Source organism: Acanthopagrus latus, chromosome 23 (assembly GCF_904848185.1).
Source record: "Acanthopagrus latus isolate v.2019 chromosome 23, fAcaLat1.1, whole genome shotgun sequence".
NCBI lineage: Eukaryota > Metazoa > Chordata > Actinopteri > Spariformes > Sparidae > Acanthopagrus > Acanthopagrus latus.
Genome location: NC_051061.1, coordinates 21,292,218 through 21,315,022, shown reverse-complemented (window position 1 = coordinate 21,315,022; position 22,805 = coordinate 21,292,218). Strand labels below are relative to the sequence as shown.

Sequence of the window (22,805 nt, the reverse complement as noted above, 5' to 3'; positions counted from 1 at the left end):
CAGGCCCTCTTCAGTCTCAGTCAAATATTGCAAATGTGGCTGCAACTAGCAATTATTGTCATGATCTATTGATCAAAAAATTGACCTATAATGATCATCAAACTTCCCCAGCTGCCAAAGTGACATCTTCAAAACGTTTATTTTGTCAAACCAGCAGTCCCAAAGCCAGAGACTCTTATTCACTGTCATGAATGACAAAGAACGGCAGTAAATCCTTTCATTAGAGAAGCTGGAACCAGCAAAGGTTTGACATTCTTTTGGCTGAAAAAGGACCATAGATTTTATTCCAGATGACTAATCAAGTAATTGTAAACAAACAATCCACCTGCGATTAAAAATCTTGCTCACTACTGAATGTCCTCCTCACACAACACAGCACCACATTTTAATAAAATCAAAAACTAGAATGGCACTCAGTAGAGCGCATACCTCTGCCATGGCCCCTTTAACTATGTGAAGCCTGATCCAGTCTAAAATAAAACATATTTAAATCAGCTAGATTTGTATTTCAAATTGTACTCACTCTCAGATACCAGCTACCTATATACTCTGGATTGTTTAATCAATAATACGCATTATGAGCTGAAAAATTGATGGGAAGTTCAGAAAAACATTGTTTTTGCTCTCCTTGATCCGTCCCTTTATCTGTATCTGCACCAAAAGTTATCAGGATCTATTCTGGGCCGAGACTCATCCTCCACACAAGTTTCATGGAAATCTGTTCAGTGGTTCTTACGTGACCCTGCTGACAAACCAACCGACCAATCAACAAATGGACATGGGTGAAATCATAACCTCATCGGCGGAGGTAAAAATAAAATCAATCAAATCAAATAAAAAAGCTCCTCTTTTAATCTGAAAGTTCAGTCGATGCAGTGTTTCTGTGAAATGCACATTTGCTGAAAGTGGAATAGCAGAGATTTAACTTCTTATCCAATCCGGGGGTTTTAGTCAGTGTTTGCATCTGCACAACTCTTCAGATTAGAACAACAACAAAAAAAATGTAAAAAGATCTGCATATCACGATACACTGTGATGAACCTCTTCCCCCGGCCTTGTTTCTTTAACAACCCTTTCATACCCATCATGATACGATCACCTGCTACCTGTTTACCTGTGGAACAACTTTCCCAGTCCTCTGTCTGAAGACATGTCATCAGCAACAATTTCAGAATAAGCATATATTTACAAAAACATAAAACACTGATATATATTGTCTTTGTACGGTTTTTAATCGAGTTCATGTCAAAAATGATCACATTGTTTACTTTTTTTTTTTTCCTAAATCAGATTCTTGAGCAGACAAAAAGAAAAAGACTGTAAATCACCCATGGTGGACAACTTGAGAATCTGCATTGAATTTCTAGTCCGGGTACAACTAACACTGCTATTGTGTAAAGGTCTCGTCGATCAGTCAGGACAGCTGAATATTGCATGAGGCCACAAAGTTGTCAGCTCCAGGCTGCACACTAATCTGATATCTGAGATCAGCCTCTTGGTTTCTCGACTCTGTGGGAGACTTCCTTTACCATTTCAGGCTATCAAAATAATAATAATAATTTTTTAATATAACTTAACAGCACTCTCTATCAACCAAGTTACAACTTACCAAAGTAGCAAAAAAAGGTCATCCTCTTGCTCTTCAAGCTCAACATTAAATTAAGACTTTGCTGTATTTAACTCTGAAGTCTTTCTTTGCCTGTAACAGTTCTGCATTCACCAGTCCAACACTCAGAGTAACTCCTCGTTATGAAGTGACATGTGAGAAAATGTTACATGGAGTCCATATGACCAGAATCCATCCGAGCTGTTAACCCCGGCACACACTGGATAGAGGCCCCCGGATAGGAGCCCGATCAGTGAGCGGATGGATGGATTTCTTTGCCAAGGCTCTACAGGATGAAGGGAAGTATGGAGGAGCGCAGAGGCGGATAATCTCTGAACTCCTTTAAGTAGCTGCGGTGTTTGCCTTTGGCCCACACAGTCATCTGGATGAAGGCCACGACGGTGAAAAAAGCCACAGGCACACACTGGGTCATCACTGTGAAGCCGATCCAGGAGCCCAGCTGTGAGCAAGACGTTTGCACACAGAAACACACAAAGAAACACACACACGCACACAGAAACACACAAAGAAACACACACACACACAGGGCACACATTCAGATTCATGGTGTTTGTGTTGGATGTAACCAGTAGATGGCAGCAACAGTGCATCTAAATATCAAGGATGAAATACAGGCACTGTAGCTGTTCCTTATCTCGGTGTTTGAATGTGAGACGAAAATAACTAATAACCAAACTGAGCAGCAACCAAAATCCTCTGAATGACGTCATTTTACTTCCGTCTGAACACTGAAACAGGTAATCATTCTCCTTTCATACTGACCAGTAAAAGATCTCATTTGTCTAAGTCGGACTGTTGAAGCCTCGTATGCACAAGATGAGGACTGTGGATTCTGTCTTCCACTGGAGGCACATTAAGGTGGAATATCGTCAAGGTCCCATCTCATGTTCATTGTCTGGTACAAATGACTATTTCTGGTATCAGACTTGAATAAATGGGAACAAATGACTGAACTGAATTTTCTGTTTCTGAAGCCAAATATTTTTTTGTACATTACCTTCAAAGGAGCACATTTCAAACCCATTATGCTACCTTTTGTTCCATAAAACGATGTAATGATGTATCTGCTTACCTCATATGTGTAGTTCGGACAAGAGACCAGCCAAAAAATCCACGTGAAGGGATTTTTCGTTGGGTAAGGAATCTTCTTTGCTTTTGAACCTGATGATGACGGTAAAACACAAAAACAACATTGAATTACTGTATTAGCTGCTTTTTTTTTTCTTCAATGAACACTAAGAACACCATATGCATTGTAGGGAAACGCTCACCTGGTAGTTTTAGGTTACGAAGAGCAACGTGGATGGAAAAATTCCCTACTTGACAGAACTGTGGGAATAAAGACATTATGAGATGGTTATTGTTTAAACAAAGAGGAGGAAGAACTGCTGTGTTTAATGTCTGTAAGTTGCCTTTACTGAGCCGCACACAGATCTCAAACTTACCAAGAAAACGTAAAGTCCTGTGTTCACCTGCTGTTGCCCGTAATCTGTGGATGTGTTGCAAAAAAAAAAAAAAAAATGGATTCAGATGGAGGGCTACTGGGTTAAAGTGAGAATTACAGTGGTCTGCACTTACAGGGCGTGGTGTAGAGAGGATGGTTGATGTAGTACGCCATCCAGGCTGCAGTGCACCAGTAATAACCACAGTTCTGGAAGAGAAGGAGGGACTATAATAAGTCAAAGTGTCATGATAGGGCTCCAGGTTCAGATACATGAGATTAAACGGACAGTTTCAAAAATCCAAAATATATCTTTCCTGTTACCCAGAGTGCTATTTATCAATTTAGATTGTTTTGGTGTGAGTTGTGGAGTTTTGGCGACACCAACCGTAGAGATCTCTCAAAAATAATGAACCCTTTTGGTGCTAAAAGTGCAAAAAAAATGACCCAGTTACTTGAGATGATCCATGACCTTGTCATGAGCAGTAGGAACTATTTTCTCTCTACTGAACCACAATGTATCACCACGCAGAGGGAAGCAGGCCTGTGCTTGTGACAGCCCCGGCTGTAAACATTAACGGCGTCCTCCACGGCTGATCTATAACGTACGCCATCCTTCTGCATGGTGACGCGAAAAGAAAATAGATCCTACGTGAAACTGCTCACCACAAGATCTGTGGATTATCCTGAGTAAGTGGGTCGTGATTTCTGGAAGGAGACATTGCCGTTGAGTTTTTGGAGAGCGATCAAGTTCCTTTATATTTGAGAGAAGATAGCAATCTTTACGGCCTGTATCTCCAAAATTCAGCGACTAACACTGTACACTGAGCCCTATAAGTAAGAAGAAAAACATGTAGTTTTGATGTTGGGGAGCTGTCCCTTTAAGACAGCACAGAATAGTAATCAAAGGTCAAAATGATACAGCTAACTCACCTTAAATATGTTTCTGAGAGGCATGGTGCCGTGGGAGATACGATGGACGAACATTGTCTCCAGAATCCTCTTGATGTAGTGGAAGGAGTGACACATGCAGGCCAAGCTGCAAACAGGACACATATACACACTTACATATTTAGCTGTGGTTAATACAGTTGACTCAGTGTCACCGTCGCTGTACATTTCAAGATTGTTTGCCATCTTAAGGAGTGCAAAGCCTGGGATTGTGTACTACATCGCAACAGATCCCCGAAAACATAAGCGAGCTGACACTCACTGTACGACCCAGTGCTTGCTGGTGGTGAAGTCATATTTCGGAGAGTAGATGAAGGGCAGGCGGAAGTAGAACATTAAGTAGATGATCAGAGGGCCAGCACACTCTGCCAGGAACACCTGAATTGATCAAAGAAAAGATAGAAATGTTGTTTTTCTTGGTTTGATGCTGGATGTGTGAGAAAGAGTTTAAAGTCAGAAGAACAGCACGAAACACAGCAGGACATGAAGAGATAGCTAGGTCAGAAAAATATATTGTTGTTATTGTCGTAAACATATACTGAAACTTTATACTGTCTGTTATTGGATATCGTTATGTCGTGACATGGAGTTAAGTGTTGTCATTTCCTGGTTTTAAAAAGCACAGTATGGATTTTCTGCCACTCTCAGTCAAAACAGTTAAACCACCATGTCGATGAGAATCTATCTACGTGACTGAGACAGAAATAAGCTTCACAGATGAGTTAATGTATCAAAAGTTTATGTGACGTCCTTCCTCACCCTCTGACGTATCATCCGCCATTTACTTGAAAGTTACAGCGACAGGCGACCGAGTGAAATGCACCATAATCTTTAACAACATCACATAATTCTCTGGGTTTAACATTGCTGGAAACATTTGTCATGATCTAGGTACACAACTCAACAAAAGTCTGGTTGTTTTCAATATCTCAATGCAGAAATGTGACATGTTTATAACTTTAAAGGCTGCATTAAAGTAAAGTGATGGAATATTTTGAGTGTTTATCAGATTTTATTTGTTCTAATTCTCGCCCTTACCTACTTAGTCATTGTACCCAAATGTTTAAATAGTGTCACAATATCGATATCGAAATATTTGGTAAAAATCGGGAAATATGACCTCTGGGGAAATTTAAAAATATCAAGATGTTTGAGCTAAATATGTCATGATATTATTTTAGGGCCATATAGCTCAGCGTTGTTAATGGCTCTAACAATAAACTTCTCTAATAAAAGATATAGGAGTGAATTTAAATATTTCATCACCCTGTTATATCAGCACGTCGTCAATCTAAAGCCTCTGCCGGAGGGCAAACATGCAGCTTTCAACCATCCAGTGTAACAATAATAGTATTCAACATGTGCCCAAGAGCCAAATGAGACACTATGACAGCTTGTAATACCAGCTTTCCACATGCGATATGATCAAGCGTAGCAGCACAGCTGGCAGTGAAATCGATCCCTGAATCAGCACCACGTGCAGATCCTGGGCTCAGCGTGCCGGACCAATAGCTACTGGTGATCTCTGCAGGGGCACTTTATGCCCCTCTACCCACTGGGACATTAGTATGAAGCCTGGCAGGGTGCTGGGGGTTGTGTCAGGGTGGGTAAGGACAGGGAGTGCAGAGAGTGGGTGGGCAAGAGTGAGTAAAGAGACGCAGTGAAAGGCAAGTGAGAGGTCAGGGGGATAAACACCTTTGGGAGAAATGGGGCAGTGAGATTATATGTCCTCGGACAGAGGACAGGCGGTGCAGGAGGTGAGAGAAAAACGAACCACAGCCAATCACCTCTATCTGTCACTGCGGGTTGATATTTATATTCAAGAGTTATTGAGTGTGTGACAGGGTGTCTGTTTATATTCAAAGTAGAGAATCTTTAAAGATCATGTCTCTCAGGTTTTGCATGTTTCAGTCTATTAAGCACGTATCATGTTAACTTGGCAGACCATTGTGCAAAGCAAGCCTTTTCCCAAAACAGTCAGTCGATGAAAAACACCGCGTTCATGAGCTGAGTCATTACCAGAGGACAAGCATGCACACTCAGACTTGTGACCATGTGAACAGGACCATGTGAATCAAATCATTTCTGGCATTTGCTGTTCAGAGAACAAGATGTTGCACGCTGGAGCATCCTTGTAATCAACAACAGGCAGACACACTCACAACTGAATTTACCACAATCTCTACAAAAGCACGCAACAGTAGTGTACGGTCCTAAGTATTGTGTGTCTGTGCACGTGTGGACTCACCGTTGCCCATGTGAGCTGAGGTCCGAGGTCACTGAAGTAAAAGCTGGCCGTGGTTCCCACAGGAAGTGTCTGCAGAACTTCCTCATCCTTGAGACTCTTGGCCTCTGCGAAACACAACAGTCCCACAACCATCAGTCAAGATAAGACCAGACAACATCGAATCACTTCATCAATCAGCTGAGCTGAATAAATGCAGAATTTATAGTGAAAAGCAGACTCACTTGGATCCAAACGAAGGGACTGTCTGGCTGGATACCACTTCGGATCTGTCAAAACGGAGAGGAACTTTACTCTTGTATGCGCAACAGATCATTTATTAAACATTAAACCTGCAGTGCGGGACTTTTACATATGAATGAACATCTTGAATGCTGATGAAGGATTTCTCCCTGTTAAATCTCTCTGTACTGCACATTCATTCTCTAAATAAATGGATTCCACCACCTTCTGGAGGCAGATATTGAACTTTTCACTCCACTATATTTATTCTATTTAACTGATAAGTTTGGTTACAGGCCACTTTGACGATTGATTGCTGCATTAGAGCCAAAGTAGTTCATTCTTCAATTAATATCTTGTATCTACAATTGGATTGAAAAACACAGATTTGGATATTGGCCAGGAAGACATCTGGCTGACCCATCAGATATAAATATATACATACATACATACACATATACATACATATATATAAATATACACACATATACTGTCCATATACATAACACATGTGTGCACATATATACATGTACACTGAGGGAGCAACCTGAAGCGACGCAGCAAATTGTAGTATGTCAAAGTCTGAAATGTTTTAATTATGTTGACAGTGTTTGTGTAATTACTCTCACTGCCAGAAGGGGGAGACAAAAAGCTTAAGATATAAACAAATAGACTATTTACATTTTGGCAGAATCTTTTAAAACTTACTCACATGATTTTTGAAACAAAGCTTTAATATCCAAGACAGTAGCAGTTGGCTCCACCTGCAATAGAAACGTAAAAAATAAACTATACGTGAGCGCACGACAAAGAAACTTTTAACTCTTTATGGAACAGCCTCAAAACTGATGCCTCCATATGAACAACATAAGCACATGAGAAGGACATTTCTTTAGTGATTATAGTTATTACTTAATGCCTGTCATCGGGTCGGATTCCAACTTCTCCAGGTCAGATAAGTCATATAATCAGAACGTTCAGTCTTGAGGCCTGCAGAGAGACGCTGCTCTTTATTCTGGTGGTTTCAGCTTTTGTCCAAAGACAGAATCAACGATGAACTATGAAATGAAAGTTCCTTGTAGTAGCTTCAGGATTATCAGTAACATGAGTGTGCAGAGAGACATTTTTACAAGTCGATGTACCAGACACTGAGTTCTAAAGGTGTAAAAAAAATAAAAATAAGTAGAGGTGATCTGTGTCTCTGTCCGTACTGCAGACATTTTCACTGCTTTGGGAATTTGTCCGACTTGCATTTTGCCATCTGTAATGTGATCGCTCATGTTTTTGGACACGACTCTGCTCATTTACACATGCTGCTAATCATGTCTGCCTGCCTGCCTGCTGCGCTCAGTGTAGTACAGGCATGTGCTGCTGCTGGAACAGATAACTCCTGGCAGATGAAGAGGGAATTCTCACCTCCTAACTGCGACGCTCAATAGAAACGTAACTGATAATAGCTCAGCTCGACCGGACTGCACGTGAAGTAGATGATTATCTGTAAAATTACCCGGCTGGTCAAAGTGATGACCCTGTATTTCTTGAGCTATAACAAACATGGTTCCTCTGCAGAGTAATCACAGTCTTGGCTTGTGCTACTTTCAGAACAGATATAAGATGTTTAAATCATGAACCTCCGAGAGGAATTCAGTGGGAGGTGATAAACTGTAGTAATTGGTCATAAAATCTTTGGCACGCTACAAATTCTCCAGCACTCATTGTGTCTTTCATACGGGACTTAAATATCATGTGATCACAATATGTCATGCTCCAGTTAAAGCTTGTATTAGCAAGTTTTCTAAAACCATTATGGTCAATATAAAAGGAGAGAGTAATCAGAAACCCTCCATTCCACACACACTCACACTCACCTTGTCCAGCAGCAGCAGTTTCTCCTTGGTCTTCAAATCCACGATCTCCACCTCAAAGTAAACAATCCTTTTGGCCTTTTTGGGAGGTTTTGGTTTTGGCCTCGGTGCAGACTTCTTATCAGCTTCAGGTCCATTCACGCTCTTTGCCTCTAAGGCGAGTACATCCATGGTACTGTTTGATCCCAACCCTCAGCAGCTCGGTGAAATAATCTGTGATATGTCCAGTGACGCCGGTCGTCCTCTGCTGGTATGGAAAACGACCACCCTGCTCACGCTCCACACAACTGTCAGTGCAACTCAAGGCTGTCGTCTTTGGTGTCTTTTGGACTCTCCGAATAGCCCACCACCTCCGGAAGAAGAGTGACGGAAAAAATGTGAGCCCATAAACACTTTTCTTCCCCCAGATGAAGCGTATGTTGGTGAAAGGAGTGGAGGCAAGCGAGCGGGGAAAGAACGTGAGGAGAAGTGGAAGCAGCGCTGGCCTAAGAACGTGAAGCGAACCTGCTCCTCACCTGAATAGCAGCCACTTCATGATCCATAGCCCCCCTTCATGCAACAAAACGCACTGAAGACGAAACCGGAGAGCCCCAAGACATAATCCACAGCACGCCATTTGCAAGGCTAAATATAAATTGCCTGATTTGCTCTGCACCAGCTTGGTAACCTTGGGTACTCACATACAGCCCTACCTCACTGACAAATGCCAGTGTGCTCTCATTAGACCTATAAGACACAACTCCCGTCTGCCCTGCTCCTCGCTTGGCTACACAGTGACGGGCTCCATTAAAAGCCTGATCCATGGGGTGAAAGACCTCCACATGCCAACACATCCCCTTCCCCCAGGCCACCTGTGTGGCTGGTATTCTTTACTCAAACTGACCTCCAGAACAAAGACAGACATGTTTATTTCAGGGTTTGTGAGGTCAAGGTTTGTGGGCTGAATGAACGTCATCTTAAAAATACATCAGGGAGGTTTGTGGGGTGGGAGGAGGGGGAAGAAAATGCTGATTGGGAGAAGATCAAAGATGCCTTTCATCGCGCAGGGTCAACTCATCATCGTACATAGCCAACTGCATATCTATATTCTATATTCTATTTTTAACCAGTGCGAGCAGTCCGAGCCAGCAGCAAGCAGCAAGCAGCAAGCAGCGAGCAGCGAGCAGCGAGCAGTGAGCAGTGGTATCACTGTTTGCATTCCAAGATCATATTTAGGGCCTGAGCACTGACAGGTGCGAAGGTCCTATTGTAATGCAATGCAAGGAATTATTATATGTTTGTTCTTGACATTCAATTGCATTAAAAAACAAACAAACAAAAAAACGGGTTAAGGTGCTTGCAAAGTTACGAATCAGCACATGAACATGAAGTTTGTTAGGCACATGTGACATCCCAAGAAAGTTTAAGCTCAGCAGGGCAGGTGCCAACAAGGCATGACCTACATCCAGCAGGAAGTCAGCCATTTTTAATTTATTTTGAATTTATACAGGTCATACTTGGTCAAAAGATCTTTATGACCAAATGATATAAAACTTTTGTTTTCAAAGAAAGCTGTGGGTGTGGTGCCCCAGAAAATGTATTTGCTTTGCCACAAAACAGGAAATTGTTCGTATTGTAGATACATTAAAGATTCACATTTTGTATGAGTCATCTGGTGACAATTATTCTGTTAATCTCCACATCTGCAAGGCATGAAATTATGAGAAAAAAAATGAATTTATTTGATTTATATTAAGATTCAAATATATAGTAACTTCATCCTTTTAACAAAACCTCTGTTTTTATTTCTATGAGCTAAAGCTGATGGACGTAGTCACAGCAACACTTGTCAGAATGCCTCATATTTGTGCAAACTTTGAATGTAGTTCTGGCTAAAGACAAGATAACTAATGATAACCTGCCCACCCTCCAGTACTTGAACACCTCCTGAGTCATAAAACCAACCTGATGAATCATCACAGAACCCTCTGGACAAGGCAGGTCTCATCTTGTCCCCTCTGGTGGGCGCTACAGAGCCCCTCACAACCAGTACAACCAGTTTACAACTAGACACAAGGACTGTTTCTGGGCATAAACCAACACACCATTGAACCAATCCAATGCATTAACCCTGGAATACTAAATCACCTCTCTGCACACACACACACACACACACACTGACATGCACCTTAATCCCCTTCATTCTAACTACCTCTGTGTTTATATTGATCACTACATCAGCCATCCAATATTTATTCCAGCATACCTTTCACTGCATCCACAGAGCTAAATTAATATGCGCTTACAGTCTGCAGAGCGAAGCCCCTGGTCATGAAGGCAATTTAAAGCAGCAGCGGGAAGCTTCTGCGCATGCGTACTCCAATTAAACTAAAAGGAGAAGACAGTAAGCAATTGCCTATGAATTTACTCAAGAAAGGCAAACTAGACCACCTTTATTTACATAAGTCTCTGGTCGATGTGTGTGTTTGTTTCTGGCTGTTCGTTTAAAAACAGATCCGGACACTTTAATTATGTCCACTGCGGTTCAAACGAAACCGGAAGTAGTTGACAGTGAACCCTCTCGGCTCGGTAGTGATGACACACATCAGCAGCAGCAGCAGCAGCTTCTTCCAGAAGTTTCCTCGGCCGGTTTACAGCTCGGCTGAAGCGCACGGACACTCCGGCGTGAAGACGTTATTTCACGTTGAGTGGCTCGATTTAACTGGCATCGTTTATCCTCGTTTCAGTGACGAGTTGGAATTTGTTTACGGACTGTGACAAGTGACGGGAAGCTAACCTTGACAGTTAGCTAAAGCTAGCTTCAACGTTCGTCGGCGGCAGTGACATCTGCGGCGGCGGAGCCCGTTAACCGGACCCACAACCGGGACATGCCGGGTGTGTATTCGGCACCGCACGGACACTGAGCTGACCCGTCTGTGATGACAGTGTTTTTATGAAGAAGAAGGACGACTGACAGGTTATTGTAATGGGTAAAGATTACTACAAAGTGCTCGGAATAGCCAGAGGTGCCTCCGAAGATGAGATAAAGAAGGCGTACAGAAAACAGGCCCTGCGTTACCACCCTGACAAGAACAAGTCTCCTGGAGCAGAAGATAAATTCAAGGAGATCGCAGAAGCTTACGATGTCCTCAGCGACGCCAAGAAGAAGGACATATATGACCGCTTTGGAGAAGAAGGTAAACTAAAAAAAAAAAAACAAAAAAACAACTGAGCTGCTCTCCACAAGTTTGTGCCACCTTCTTGTGATGTGACTTTAATGTTCTTGCATTTGCACTTTCTGCTCCCTGTTAAAAATCAAGTTTGTACGTGAATGCATCCTCCTGATCGGCCACTGCTGTGTCTGGCTTGCTTCTACAGCAGCTGGCACACAATGAAGGGTGTGTACAATGGGTTTAACTGGAGAACTTGCTAGAAACAGCGAGTTCTTGCCTGTCCTGTCAGATTGTCACTGGAATGATACCTCTGGCTTTTTAAACCTGTTGGAGAGAAAAAAAAATGCACTTATCTGTTCTTGTAGGCTGTAAACCTTCAGTCTACATCCTCCTGCAGGGACAGAGATAAAGCTCTGACTTTAAAGAGTTAAGAAGAAGAAAATCCCGGAACAAACCAGCAGCATGAGCATTAGTAATCCTGCAACTAATTCATAAGTATAATCATTTTTGTAGGGGTTTATGATTTTCTGGTCAAATAAAACATAGGTGATCCTGTTAAGATTAATATTTGTTAAGCTCTAACATACAACAGCTAAATTTCAGTTAAATAATTATGTTTATTCCCTTTTTGCAGATAGTTTGGTTATTTCTACAGATGCAGGATAATATTGGCATGTCCTGCTATCAGCCAATAAATGCATTAAGATTAAATATATGCATTGGCCCTGAAGTGAACACTTCTCACAGTATGACAGGCCGATAGGATGATGCTTTACGTAGTTTTGTCAGTTTTCAGCAGTCATGATAAGAGAAGGTATAATATATTTAATACATCTCAGGAGAGACTTGAAGTTTTCTGTTTTCTGATTGTTGAAAATAACATTGAATATTGGCAAAAATGAAATATTGTGGAAAGTCTTCTAATTTCTTGTTAGTTGTTTTGGCTGACATGTACACAGATACTGATGTGTGTTAACCTGCAGCTCTCTCATGATGTTTGCTGCCACAATTAATTATTGAGTTGTCAACTATTATAGTTAACTTTTTCAGGGGAAAAATAATTCTCTGATTGCAGCGTCTTAAACGTGAATATCATCTGGTTTCTTTCCTCCTCTGTGACAGTTCACTGAATATCTTTTGGTTGTAGACAAAACGAGACGTTTGAAGACGTCGTCTTGGACTTTGAACAGCACAGATCTTCTGATATTTCATAATACATAATTGAGCAAACAACCGTGAGTTGCAGTCCTAATTTAATCTCTGCTTCTGTCTGTGTGCTGATGTTTTCTGATCTTAAGGATTAAAGGGTTCGTCTGGAGGTGGAGGTGGAGGACACAGTGGTCACAGCTACAACTACACCTTCCATGGAGACCCCCACGCGATGTTCGCTGAGTTCTTCGGAGGCCGCAGCCCCTTCGATCACTTCTTCTCACAAAACGGGGAGGACGACATGGACATCAACGATCCCTTCGGAGCGTTTGGCATGGGAAGGATGGGCGGCATGGGCGGGTTTCACCGGCCCTTTAAAACCCACTCAGGAGGCCCTCACCGAGCGCACGAGAGGAAGAAGGACCCGCCGGTGGTGCACGAGCTGAAGGTGAGCCTGGAGGAGGTCTTCTCGGGCTGCACCAAAAAGATGAAGATCTCCCGCAAGAGACTGAATCCGGACGGCTGCACCATACGCAGCGAAGACAAGATTTTAACCGTCGACATTAAGCGCGGCTGGAAGGAAGGGACAAAAATCACCTTTCCTAAGGAGGGAGACGAAACTCCCTCCAACATTCCTGCAGATGTGGTGTTTGTAGTTAAAGATAAACCTCATCCAGTGTTCAGAAGAGAGGGCTCGGATATCATTTATCCTGCAAAGATATCACTCAGAGATGTAAGTGAACGCCGATGTCAGAAATGATCGCTGCAGTTTGACGACCTCTGTGGCTTCATCTGTCTAACTGCCTTGTTTTATTCCCCCTCCCTCCCTGTCTCTCTGCAGGCGTTGTGTGGATGCACCGTCAACGCCCCGACACTGGACGGCCGGACCATCACTGTGACCTCCAGAGACGTTGTCAGACCTGGAATGAAGAAGCGGATCGTTGGAGAAGGGCTCCCTCTGTCAAAGTGCCCTGAGAAGAGGGGCGACATGATCTTGGACTTCTCAGTGAAATTTCCTGAAAAACTGGGCCAAAGCACGCGAGATGCACTCAAGCAGGTCCTCCCACCGTGACCTGATAAAAGTTTATCCCCCTCCCGAGTATCTAAACAAGTTAACATTTCCAGTTACACTGTGTCACACACTGTGTTTCATCCTGGACGATCGAGGCTCAGGGCAGGTTTGGTTCCAGCTGAGTTGGATTTCTTATCTTTCATATCCGTCAGTTTTACGAAGCTGACAGATCAGCTGACTTTCTGTTTCGTTTGTACATCCAGCTGAGGTTGAGAACCGTGTGAAGTAACAAGCTGCCACACAATGTCAGAATCATGGAGGAAAAGCAAATACAAGGTACAATATATAGCGTGTATAAAGATAAACCTGTGAGGTTTGAGTGGAAGCAGAGTGTTGTGTAATATAGTTCATGAGGATTTGGTCTTTTTAGGAGTGCTTTAAGGGCGCACGCAGCAAGTTAAATAACAATACCTCAGGTGCAGTGACACACGCTCAAACGTAGCAACAACTACACAACTCAACAGGACATGAATTTAGTTGCCGTTACATAAAAACGGACGCTTAATGTGAATCCTGAGAAGTTGAAATCATCTGAGTTTTAAAGGACGCACTGATCTGATCCACTGGTGTCAGAACCTGGACTGACTTGATGAGGCAGATCAGACGTGACTGATCAGTGTTCAGGACTCTTTGTCTGTCAGTGTCAGTTCAATGTTTCTGCGCTCGTAGGCGAAGAGAGACGGTGGACCAGCACGAGACCTGATGTCAGAGAAAACTCACGTACGAAACATGGCAGCGAATCTTCTGTATCTGTTGGCAGACAGCAGCAGGGAGACAACACCGCGGTGCCATGATTCACACACACGATGGTTGTCAGTTTAAAAGATACTTTTCAAACTGGAGAAAGTCGCAGTTTGTCATACAGCTAATGAAATATAAGAAAGACTTCTCACCCAGCAGTCGGGTACGTGACGTCTCGTTCATCAGAGCCTATAAGCTAACTCATAAAACTCCCTCTGCTGTCACATGACTGCAGCTGTCTGTCCAGACTTGTAGTGATTTTAACCTTCGTAATACTTTTTCTGTGCAGAGGTGATGTATGTTGAGCGAGACGAAGCAGTTCCCAGAGAAGTTTACAGACACTAAATGTTATTTTACTGTCTTTACAACAACCCGCGACTTTCTTGGCTTACGGAATAATCTTTTGAATTGACAGTGAACGTGTGTGAAGTTTTTCCCTGATGTGAGACCTCGCGGGGGACACGTGCCTCACTTTATACCAACTAGAACAATATCATTTAAATTATGCATAAGCCTAAAAACAATAATGATGTACATGTGTCTCCAGTTATAATTAAGAAGAGACGTGAAGTTACATTTATATATAAAAACAAAAACACATAAGAATGATTCCAGTGAGCTCGAGGTAGCATTGCACAGATGACGAGTCCCCAGCACTTCTTTCAAAATGTTTACTTTTACCGCATCTTGTTCATCTGGTCGTGCACTTGTGTAAAAAATACATGTGTGGAGACTTTTTTGTGCCAAATAATTGTTCCTATGTAGTATTAATGTGTGTCGAGAGCATGTGTGTGTTATCTTGTCTCGTGTGACTGATGAACTACAGAGATCTTAAGATATTAACTTCATTCGTACCCACTGAGTTTTGCACAAGCTTCAGTTTATTTGATATTTCAGTTCCTCCTCATCTGATATTGGTCTGTTTGACTTAAATCTTTAAGCCAGTGAGTTTATTTCTCCTCGCTTTTCTTTTTTTACCCGACATGATATAAAACCTGGTGCATCAGTCTGGTACCAGGCTAAATATTTCAGAGGTGAAGATGAATTTATGCCGCCAACTTTAAGGCCTACTACATATTATGTGTTTAATTATTTTGTCTTATTTTTTAATGCCATCTCTTCGAGCTCGTACCCGACAACAATCACTGGGAGATGTAGAGTATCTGGAAATATGCTGTGTCACAGTTCAGGGGGGAATTACTGGGCTCACATTCAGCTCTGTGCACCTTTTTGACTGTAGTCTGTAGAAGTCAGTAAATTAGTTAATTTTCACATTTTAAGTATTTTTTAAGTATGTTTGGCTTTGATGTGACTTCATGCGGCTCCTGCGTGAGTCTGAAGTTCCAAACTGACACAAACATGTGGTTGAACATGATCGTAGAGATGTGTAATCTCTGTAATGTTTAACTTTTTTTGTTTAAAAAAAAAAAGTTTTTTTTTCTTTTCTCACTTTTTCCTTTTTGAGGGAAAACAAATGTAAGCCTTTTTGTTTTAGCTCCCGTTTATGTTGTTTTGAAGTTCCTCAGGTTGGGGTTGAAGACAGTTTGATTTTTAAATAACAAAGATGTTATGAATTGATAACAAAGGAGGATTTTTAATAGCTCTTTCCTATGCTGTGATGATTTGCATTTCCACATTAAAGAGACTGGCAAACATATCTAATCAATCATGGCCTACTTGTTTTAATTATTCAGGACATTTTACCAACGAAAGCATTTTCCACAAACTCTTCTGTCAAATGTTTTTATTTATTATCGTCATTGTCCACAGTCGACCTATAAAGTCTTTGTCTTAGAGGATTGAAACAAAAATTCCATCTTAAGTACTTCCTTCCTTCCTTCCTTCCTTCCTTCCTTCCTTCCTTCCTTCCTTCCCAGACTTATACTGAAAATTACTTAAACTGTATTTTATGCAATATGTACGTGTAGCAAATATGAATAATAGCATGACTAAAGAGTACAGAATACTGGTTATTTTTTATTAGTATTTATTATATTAAAAGCATTAATCAGATTATTCATAGTTATGTTTGAAGCAATTTTGTAATGACAATAAAAATAAAAAGACGTACTTGTGATTCATTTGTTCACCTCCGTTTACATTTTCAGTCTAGACAGAATAAAACAAAGCTTTTATTGTTTTATTTTTATTCCTCTAGTGTACACAGAAAGCCTGTCTCTGTCAAACATCTTTCAAAAAAGTCACAACTCCATCTCTTGCTTAAAGACATTAACTAGCCAAGTTAACGGTAGTGTTCGTGTTTATTCACCGCCCTCTTGTGGTCAAACTTTGTAACTACATCAGTTTAGTATTTGTTTTATTTTGAAGGCATTACCGGAAGCATTACCATGCTATTATATCTAGCTTGATGATCGTGGCATTGTACTTACTCAGTGTGGCCGCTAGAGGGCGGAAGAATTTGATTTTAATGATATCGATGAAAATGGTGATAATAAATAAATAAATAGCAAACTATTTACATGCCGAATTATATTACTAACTGAGACAAAAAAAGACATACCTCTTTTTATTACGTTATCACTTCTTCTGTTTATATATGTATTTATTATGAAAATTCAGCCTTTCTTTTTCAATAGCTTCCATGTCTTGTGACCCAGTGACTCCAAACCAGTGCCGAATTGTATCACTAAATAGGACTGCACAGGATATGAAATGCGAAAAATTACATGTAGTAGGTAGAAAGTGATAAAGATATATATTTTATATATACATTACACATACTTTATATTTTTTCATACAAACAGTCGTTTAACGTTTTTTCTTCTGATGTACAAAATGAGCATCGGCTTCCATTTCAAATGAATGTCAATTAAAAAAAAATAATTAAAAAAAATCATGTTTATACACTGCCCTCTCGTGGTCACGGCCCGTAACTACAGCTACATATCATTTTTTTTATTTTGAAGGTTGTTACCGGAAGTGTACTTACCCTTTTCTGCCTAACTTGACACTTCTGTCATTGTTATTACTCACTGTGGCCGCTAGAGGGCAGAAAAACCTCTCGATTGTAACGTCCCCTTGAATTAATGATGTTTTGACTTTTAACCGTATGAACACCACAGTACCTTGTCGAAACTACATTCAAACAATAGCTCTTTAATGTAGTAAGTACTTTTATTAGGGATTATATGTTCTTACCCACCGAAAACCTTCTTACAGAATGAGCCGGAATCATAATGTTCAAGTTATTGTTCAAGTCCGAAACATTAGCATATAAACACTTCCGTTTAAGCCTTCAAAATAAAATCGTTCCAGTCGAAGATACTGCGAAGGCTACTTAATGACAATGTTTGCTCGTTAGTATTAACTCCCGGCAAACATGAGCTCTATCCAAAGTCAAAGCTCCAAGTTAACGACTCTTACTTTCCCCTCTTTATTCTTTCGCTGAAGTATTACGTTACAGACCCGAGAACAATCGCTCCACCGGGAAGCTGGAGTTTACGCGGAACCGTGAAGGCGTCGTAGTTCCACCCTTGCTTGGCTGACAGAGAGCTAGCTAACGGCTACAGCAGCAGCAGCATACCGACACAGGCGCTGTGGTGACCCGCGATCTGCCCAGGCCAAGTCAAGCTGTCAGGGGCGGAGGGGCCACGGATACCGGACTTCCTCTGCAAGTGTAACGGTATTTTTGACAACTCACGGAGGCGCCGTTACTACGCGAAGCTGGAAAGAAGCGCTAACGACAGTTGGCTACAACTCCTGCTCCGGTAAGAATGACTGGCCTGCCGTGTTTACTCCCTTCTGTTCACAGTCAGCGATCATGGCTAAGCTAGCTAACTAACATCAGCTGTCCAAGCCACTCCAAAAAAAAAAAAGAAAAAAGAAAAAAGAAAAGAAACAAAAACAACAACCCCACGCTGTGATTTACTACCAGGAGAGATCAACATTTACTCTTTTAACTAGCTTCCGTCTCCAGGAGCTACATGCTAAGTGGCTAGCCACCTGAGAGTTGTCAGTGTTTGTGTTGCTAGAAGTGAAAGATGTGTGGGAGAATGTACCTCACAGCTAGCGGCTAACATTAGCACTGATTCATGTCCTGTCTGCCAGAGCGAAGGTGACGTTGTAAGTCTGCAATGCTACTCGCAGTTTTAAGTGCTCTGATGAGATAAGTGGCTCAAGTGAGACGTCACTGCTTTGGTCAACTAATGAACATTGTTGTGTGTGTGTGTGTGTGTGTGTGTGTGTGTGTGTGTGTGTGTGTGTTCCAGCTGAGCACCGCTGCAGGCTGCTGGACCGGACAGAACCAGCTATGTGAGCTGCTCTCAGTGTTACTTCAGTGACATAAACATCCAGCAGACCTGCAGCTGACTTGGCCCGACAGGTGTATGTTGGCCTGGATCGTAGCATAAGTCCCCAGAGCAGCCTCCTCCCCTCCCCCCTGCCTCTGCTCTCCCTGCAGGACTACTATGCCTCTGGGTTTGGGAAGAAGGAAGAAGGCGTCCCCGTTAGTTGAGAACGAGGAAGCGGAGCCCATCCGCGCCGGTCTCAATGTGTCAGGTATGGACGGCCTGGATGGAGGTGTGGTCGGGCTGGGAGAAGGCGCCACCTCTGAGGGTCTGCCTCCTCCAGCCATGAGACCTCGCCTCATATTCCACACTCAGCTCGCCCACGGCAGCCCGACAGGCCGCATCGAGGGCTTCAGTAACGTGCGGGAGCTTTACGCCAAGATCGGTGAGGCCTTTGGGATTCCTCCGGCCGAGGTGAGCCGCTCTGCTGGGTGTGACGGGAGTGAGGATAACTGGGTTTAGCTTAGTTGATCAGGGAAGAAAGCGTTAAGTGTCAATCTTGATTATTTGTTGTGTCCCTTCCACAGGTCATGTTTTGCACACTGAACACTCACAAGGTGGACATGGACAAACTGTTGGGAGGCCAGATTGGGCTAGAGGACTTTATTTTTGCTCACATAAAAGGCCAGCGAAAGGAAATAGAGGTGTACAAAGGAGAGGATGCGCTGGGGCTGACGATCACTGACAACGGAGCCGGCTACGCTTTCATCAAGGTGGGAAATGTTCAGATAGTCGAGGAAGTCGATTTACTTTTGACTCGCAGGTCCACAGGAAAAGGCCCAACCCTGTGGACGATGTGAGGGAGTCGCTGCTGCTGCTGAGTGAAACAGCGATGAGACGGACAGTTTATTGGATTTATATATTTGGGTCTTGTTGCTTTCAGAGAATCCGAGAGGGGAGCATCATCCACCAGATCCAGGTCATCAACGTGGGCGACATGATCGAGTCTATCAACGGCCATCGCCTGATTGGGTGTCGACACTACGAGGTGGCCAAGATGCTGAAGGAGCTGCCCAAAGGGAAGGAGTTCACCATCAAGCTGACGGAGCCTCTCAAGGCCTTCGGTAGGTGGAGTCGTCCTCAGCTCCACAGTCTCAGGTGTGGCAGCGCTGACGGCACGTGATGCTGTGAAAACTGTGTCTGAGTTTAGTTTCATCGTGTTTCAGTCGCCTTATTTAATGTTTGTAGCACCATGTTTCGGTTCTCGGTGCTGCTCCCAGATTTATAGATAACAATCTGAAATTGTATCACATAAAATGAATTGAAACCAGCCTGACTTAATGAGATCAGTTCCTTTGCTGCTCGTACTGAGACGTTAACTTTTCCTTTGAGTCTATTTTCTGATCAGCACTGAGAGCAAAATGAGATTTTGTCATCATAGGTGGTGTTGTAACGCTTCATCTAATGATTATTACCTTTGTTGATTAATCTGCTGATTATACTCCTGGTTTATTGATCAGTTTATGGATCGTTGTTTCCTTGTGTGTAGATATGATCAGCCAGCGGTCTGGAGGCTCCAGGTCGGCGTCGGGAGTTCAGCTGGGCACCGGCAGAGGAACTTTGCGGCTGCGCTCTAAAGGCCCGGCGACTGTGGAAGAAGTGGTTAGTGTGTTCTCACCTGCAGACTAATAACAGATCCTAATTCTGTTAGCTGACTCTGTTTGTTTGATTTTCTGTCCACTGCAGCCGTCTGCGTTCGAGGAAAAGGCCATCGAGAAGGTGGACGACCTGCTGGAGAGCTACATGGGCATCAGAGACAGCGAGCTGGGTACGTGTGTGTCGACGCTGTCACAGTCGGTTTGTGTTGTCTGCCGCTTCGTGCTCACTCAGCGTTCTCTGACCTCTCTCCGTCTCCTCAGCGGCCACCATGGTGGAGCTGGGAAAGGACAAAAAGAACCCCGACGAGTTCGCGGAGGCTTTAGACGAAACCCTGGGAGACTTCGCCTTCCCGGACGAGTTTGTTTTCGACGTCTGGGGTGCCATCGGCGACGCCAAGGTCGGGCGGGTGTAACCGCGGAAACTAATGGATCAGAACGACCTGTATGTGTGTGTGTGTGTGTGTGACACCCACAACAGTCAGCACTACTAGGAAAACACAACACTACCGTCATGAGTTTGTTTTTATTCCAGTGTATACTCCTCTTGTTTTTAATTTAGAGTGCACCCTCTTTTGGGAGACTCTGAGCTTAATGCCAGTTAATGGGAGAAGAAGAAGAAGAAGAAGACTGTGATGACTTCCCAAGTGCTTTTATTTGTCTTCCGGCTTTTCCCAGAAAACTACGAGCACGCTGACGAGCATTCCCTCTGACCGCATCACGTGACCCTGCATGTCGTCGTCGTAGTTGCTGGCAGTGGATCGAGTACAGCACAAGTCTCTGAGGATGGGAGAGGTGAAGGACAGCGGCTAACACTGAGTAAAGAGCTCATACTTAGTACAAAATAAAATGTGATATTTTTTAGTTTCCCCGCTGCACACTGCACCGTGTCGCGCTGTAAACCAACATTGGGAGAGATCGGACAGATCGAGGCGTCCATGATTCTCTTACGGACCAGATTTACGAGCATGTGCTGTTACGTTTCTGTTTGTCTCTATGATGAATTCTGCTGGTTTCATTTTCTTTTATTTTGGTGAAAGATTTTTTTTTAAAAATGTAGTTTGCTGAAGCGTCATTGTTAAACCGTAGCACTAAAAGCTCGGCGGTGTTCGTCCACCGCTAACACACTCCACACTGCTGTAGTGACGCTAACCTGCGGCTCATTCCACTTTTACTTTCATACAGAGAATCAGTGTTAATTTACCTTTTTTATCGAAGGTCATGATACCAGAGTGAGAAGCAGGTCGGTCTCCAGGTTTGTTGGATTGTGTGTGTGTGTGTGTGTGTGTGTGTGTGTGTGTGTGTTATTATTTTTTTAATGGTTAGTGTTTTTATATGAAGTGACGTGACGTCTATTTTAAAGAAGAGTTTGATCTCGTGTTGCAACTACTTCATTGTTGTGAAACATTACAGAAGGCAGTATTACAGGAGAGAGAGTCGAGGGAGGGAGTTCGTTGTGTTAGGAAAAGAAAGATGGAGAATCTGTTAAAGGGACAGTTCACCTCAAAATGAAGAACACACGTTTCTCCTCCGACCCGTCGTGCTGTTCGCCCGTCCGGATCGTTTCGGTGTGAGTCGCAGAGTTTCGGCCTTCTCTAAGACTCGATGGAACTTGACGGCGCTCAGCTTGAAAAGACCAAAGAAAAACTCAACAATGACGTCTCAAGATAATCTAAGATGATCCTGCTTGACGAAGCGATTGGCTGGTGCAGTTTGGTGAAAAAGAAAATAGTTCCTGCTCACAAAACGTCTGAGTTATCTTGTCTAGCTGGGTTGTGATTTCTGTGAAGAGACGCTGCTGATGAGTTTCTCACGTGTTATTTTTTATATCCGAGGAAAGGCAGACGTCTCTGCTCCGACAGATCAACAGTGTCGAACAACAAGAGGAACAGTATGGATTCTTGGTTTTGGCGTGAACTGTCCCTTTAAGAACAAATTGCCTTCATTTCTTCTCATTCCATGCGTTTTTCTTTTTGTTAGAAGTTTGCATTCCGGTGCACGGTGCTGAAAAAAAACAAAAACCTTGTATCCCGTCAGCCGGGCAGAAAAGATACCAAACTACTTCCATCGCGAAACAGGCGGCGCTGCACCGACTGCTCAGCGTAGGCGAGCAACACACGTCTTAAAACACAAAACAACAAAACCTTTTTTTTTTTGGTGTTTTAACCTTTTCAGTATATCCAAATGTATGAAGCTATTTTGTAGTTTTGTTTGAGAGTTAATGAATATCTAAATGGGTTGTGTAATGAAACTGACGCTAGAACACTGTAACACTGAGAAGAACACGTTATTTTGATGGCTTTGTATTACACTGTTGTCAATGTCCAATTATATTGCAATAATAACATCGACATGACAGTTTTCCTGCTGTTTGGTCTTTTTTTTTCCTGAATGCCGACCGAAAGAGAATCAGTCAACAGCTATTTTGGGGATTGATC

The 22,805-nt window shown here is 42.7% G+C and overlaps 3 protein-coding genes across 7 annotated transcripts; 2 read left to right on the top strand and 1 right to left on the bottom strand.

Moving 5' to 3' along the window:
- Positions 1–1,226: 1,226 nt before the first annotated feature.
- On the bottom strand, positions 1,227–18,683 carry tecra (trans-2,3-enoyl-CoA reductase a). Of its 4 annotated transcripts, none has more exons than XM_037088048.1 (12): positions 18,485–18,683; positions 8,355–8,701; positions 7,199–7,250; positions 6,489–6,533; positions 6,268–6,371; positions 4,282–4,397; positions 4,002–4,107; positions 3,206–3,278; positions 3,073–3,116; positions 2,899–2,956; positions 2,700–2,788; positions 1,227–2,066 (listed from the first exon to the last, which is right to left on the bottom strand). In XM_037088048.1, the coding sequence occupies exons 2-12, from the start codon at positions 8,520–8,522 to the stop codon at positions 1,893–1,895; spliced, it is 1,029 nt and encodes a 342-aa protein (XP_036943943.1). In that variant the 5' UTR covers positions 8,523–8,701; positions 18,485–18,683; the 3' UTR covers positions 1,227–1,892. The 4 variants fall into 4 exon arrangements, with proteins under 4 accessions (XP_036943943.1, XP_036943942.1, XP_036943944.1 ...); XM_037088047.1 differs by lacking the exon at positions 18,485–18,683 and adding an exon at positions 10,597–10,745; XM_037088049.1 differs by lacking the exon at positions 18,485–18,683 and adding an exon at positions 10,637–10,676.
- Positions 10,945–16,131, top strand: dnajb1a (DnaJ heat shock protein family (Hsp40) member B1a). Its single transcript, XM_037088051.1, has 3 exons — positions 10,945–11,527; positions 12,802–13,385; positions 13,494–16,131. Exons 1-3 carry the CDS (start codon positions 11,317–11,319, stop codon positions 13,722–13,724), a joined length of 1,026 nt encoding a protein of 341 aa, XP_036943946.1. The 5' UTR covers positions 10,945–11,316; the 3' UTR covers positions 13,725–16,131.
- On the top strand, positions 17,784–22,728 carry gipc1 (GIPC PDZ domain containing family, member 1). Of its 2 annotated transcripts, none has more exons than XM_037088053.1 (8): positions 17,784–18,193; positions 18,695–19,186; positions 19,300–19,485; positions 19,656–19,836; positions 20,262–20,374; positions 20,459–20,540; positions 20,632–20,812; positions 21,046–22,728. In XM_037088053.1, exons 2-7 carry the CDS (start codon positions 18,893–18,895, stop codon positions 20,781–20,783), a joined length of 1,008 nt encoding a protein of 335 aa, XP_036943948.1. In that variant the 5' UTR covers positions 17,784–18,193; positions 18,695–18,892; the 3' UTR covers positions 20,784–20,812; positions 21,046–22,728. The 2 variants fall into 2 exon arrangements, with proteins under 2 accessions (XP_036943948.1, XP_036943947.1); XM_037088052.1 differs by having other exon boundaries at positions 20,930–22,728.
- Positions 22,729–22,805: the final 77 nt, after the last annotated feature.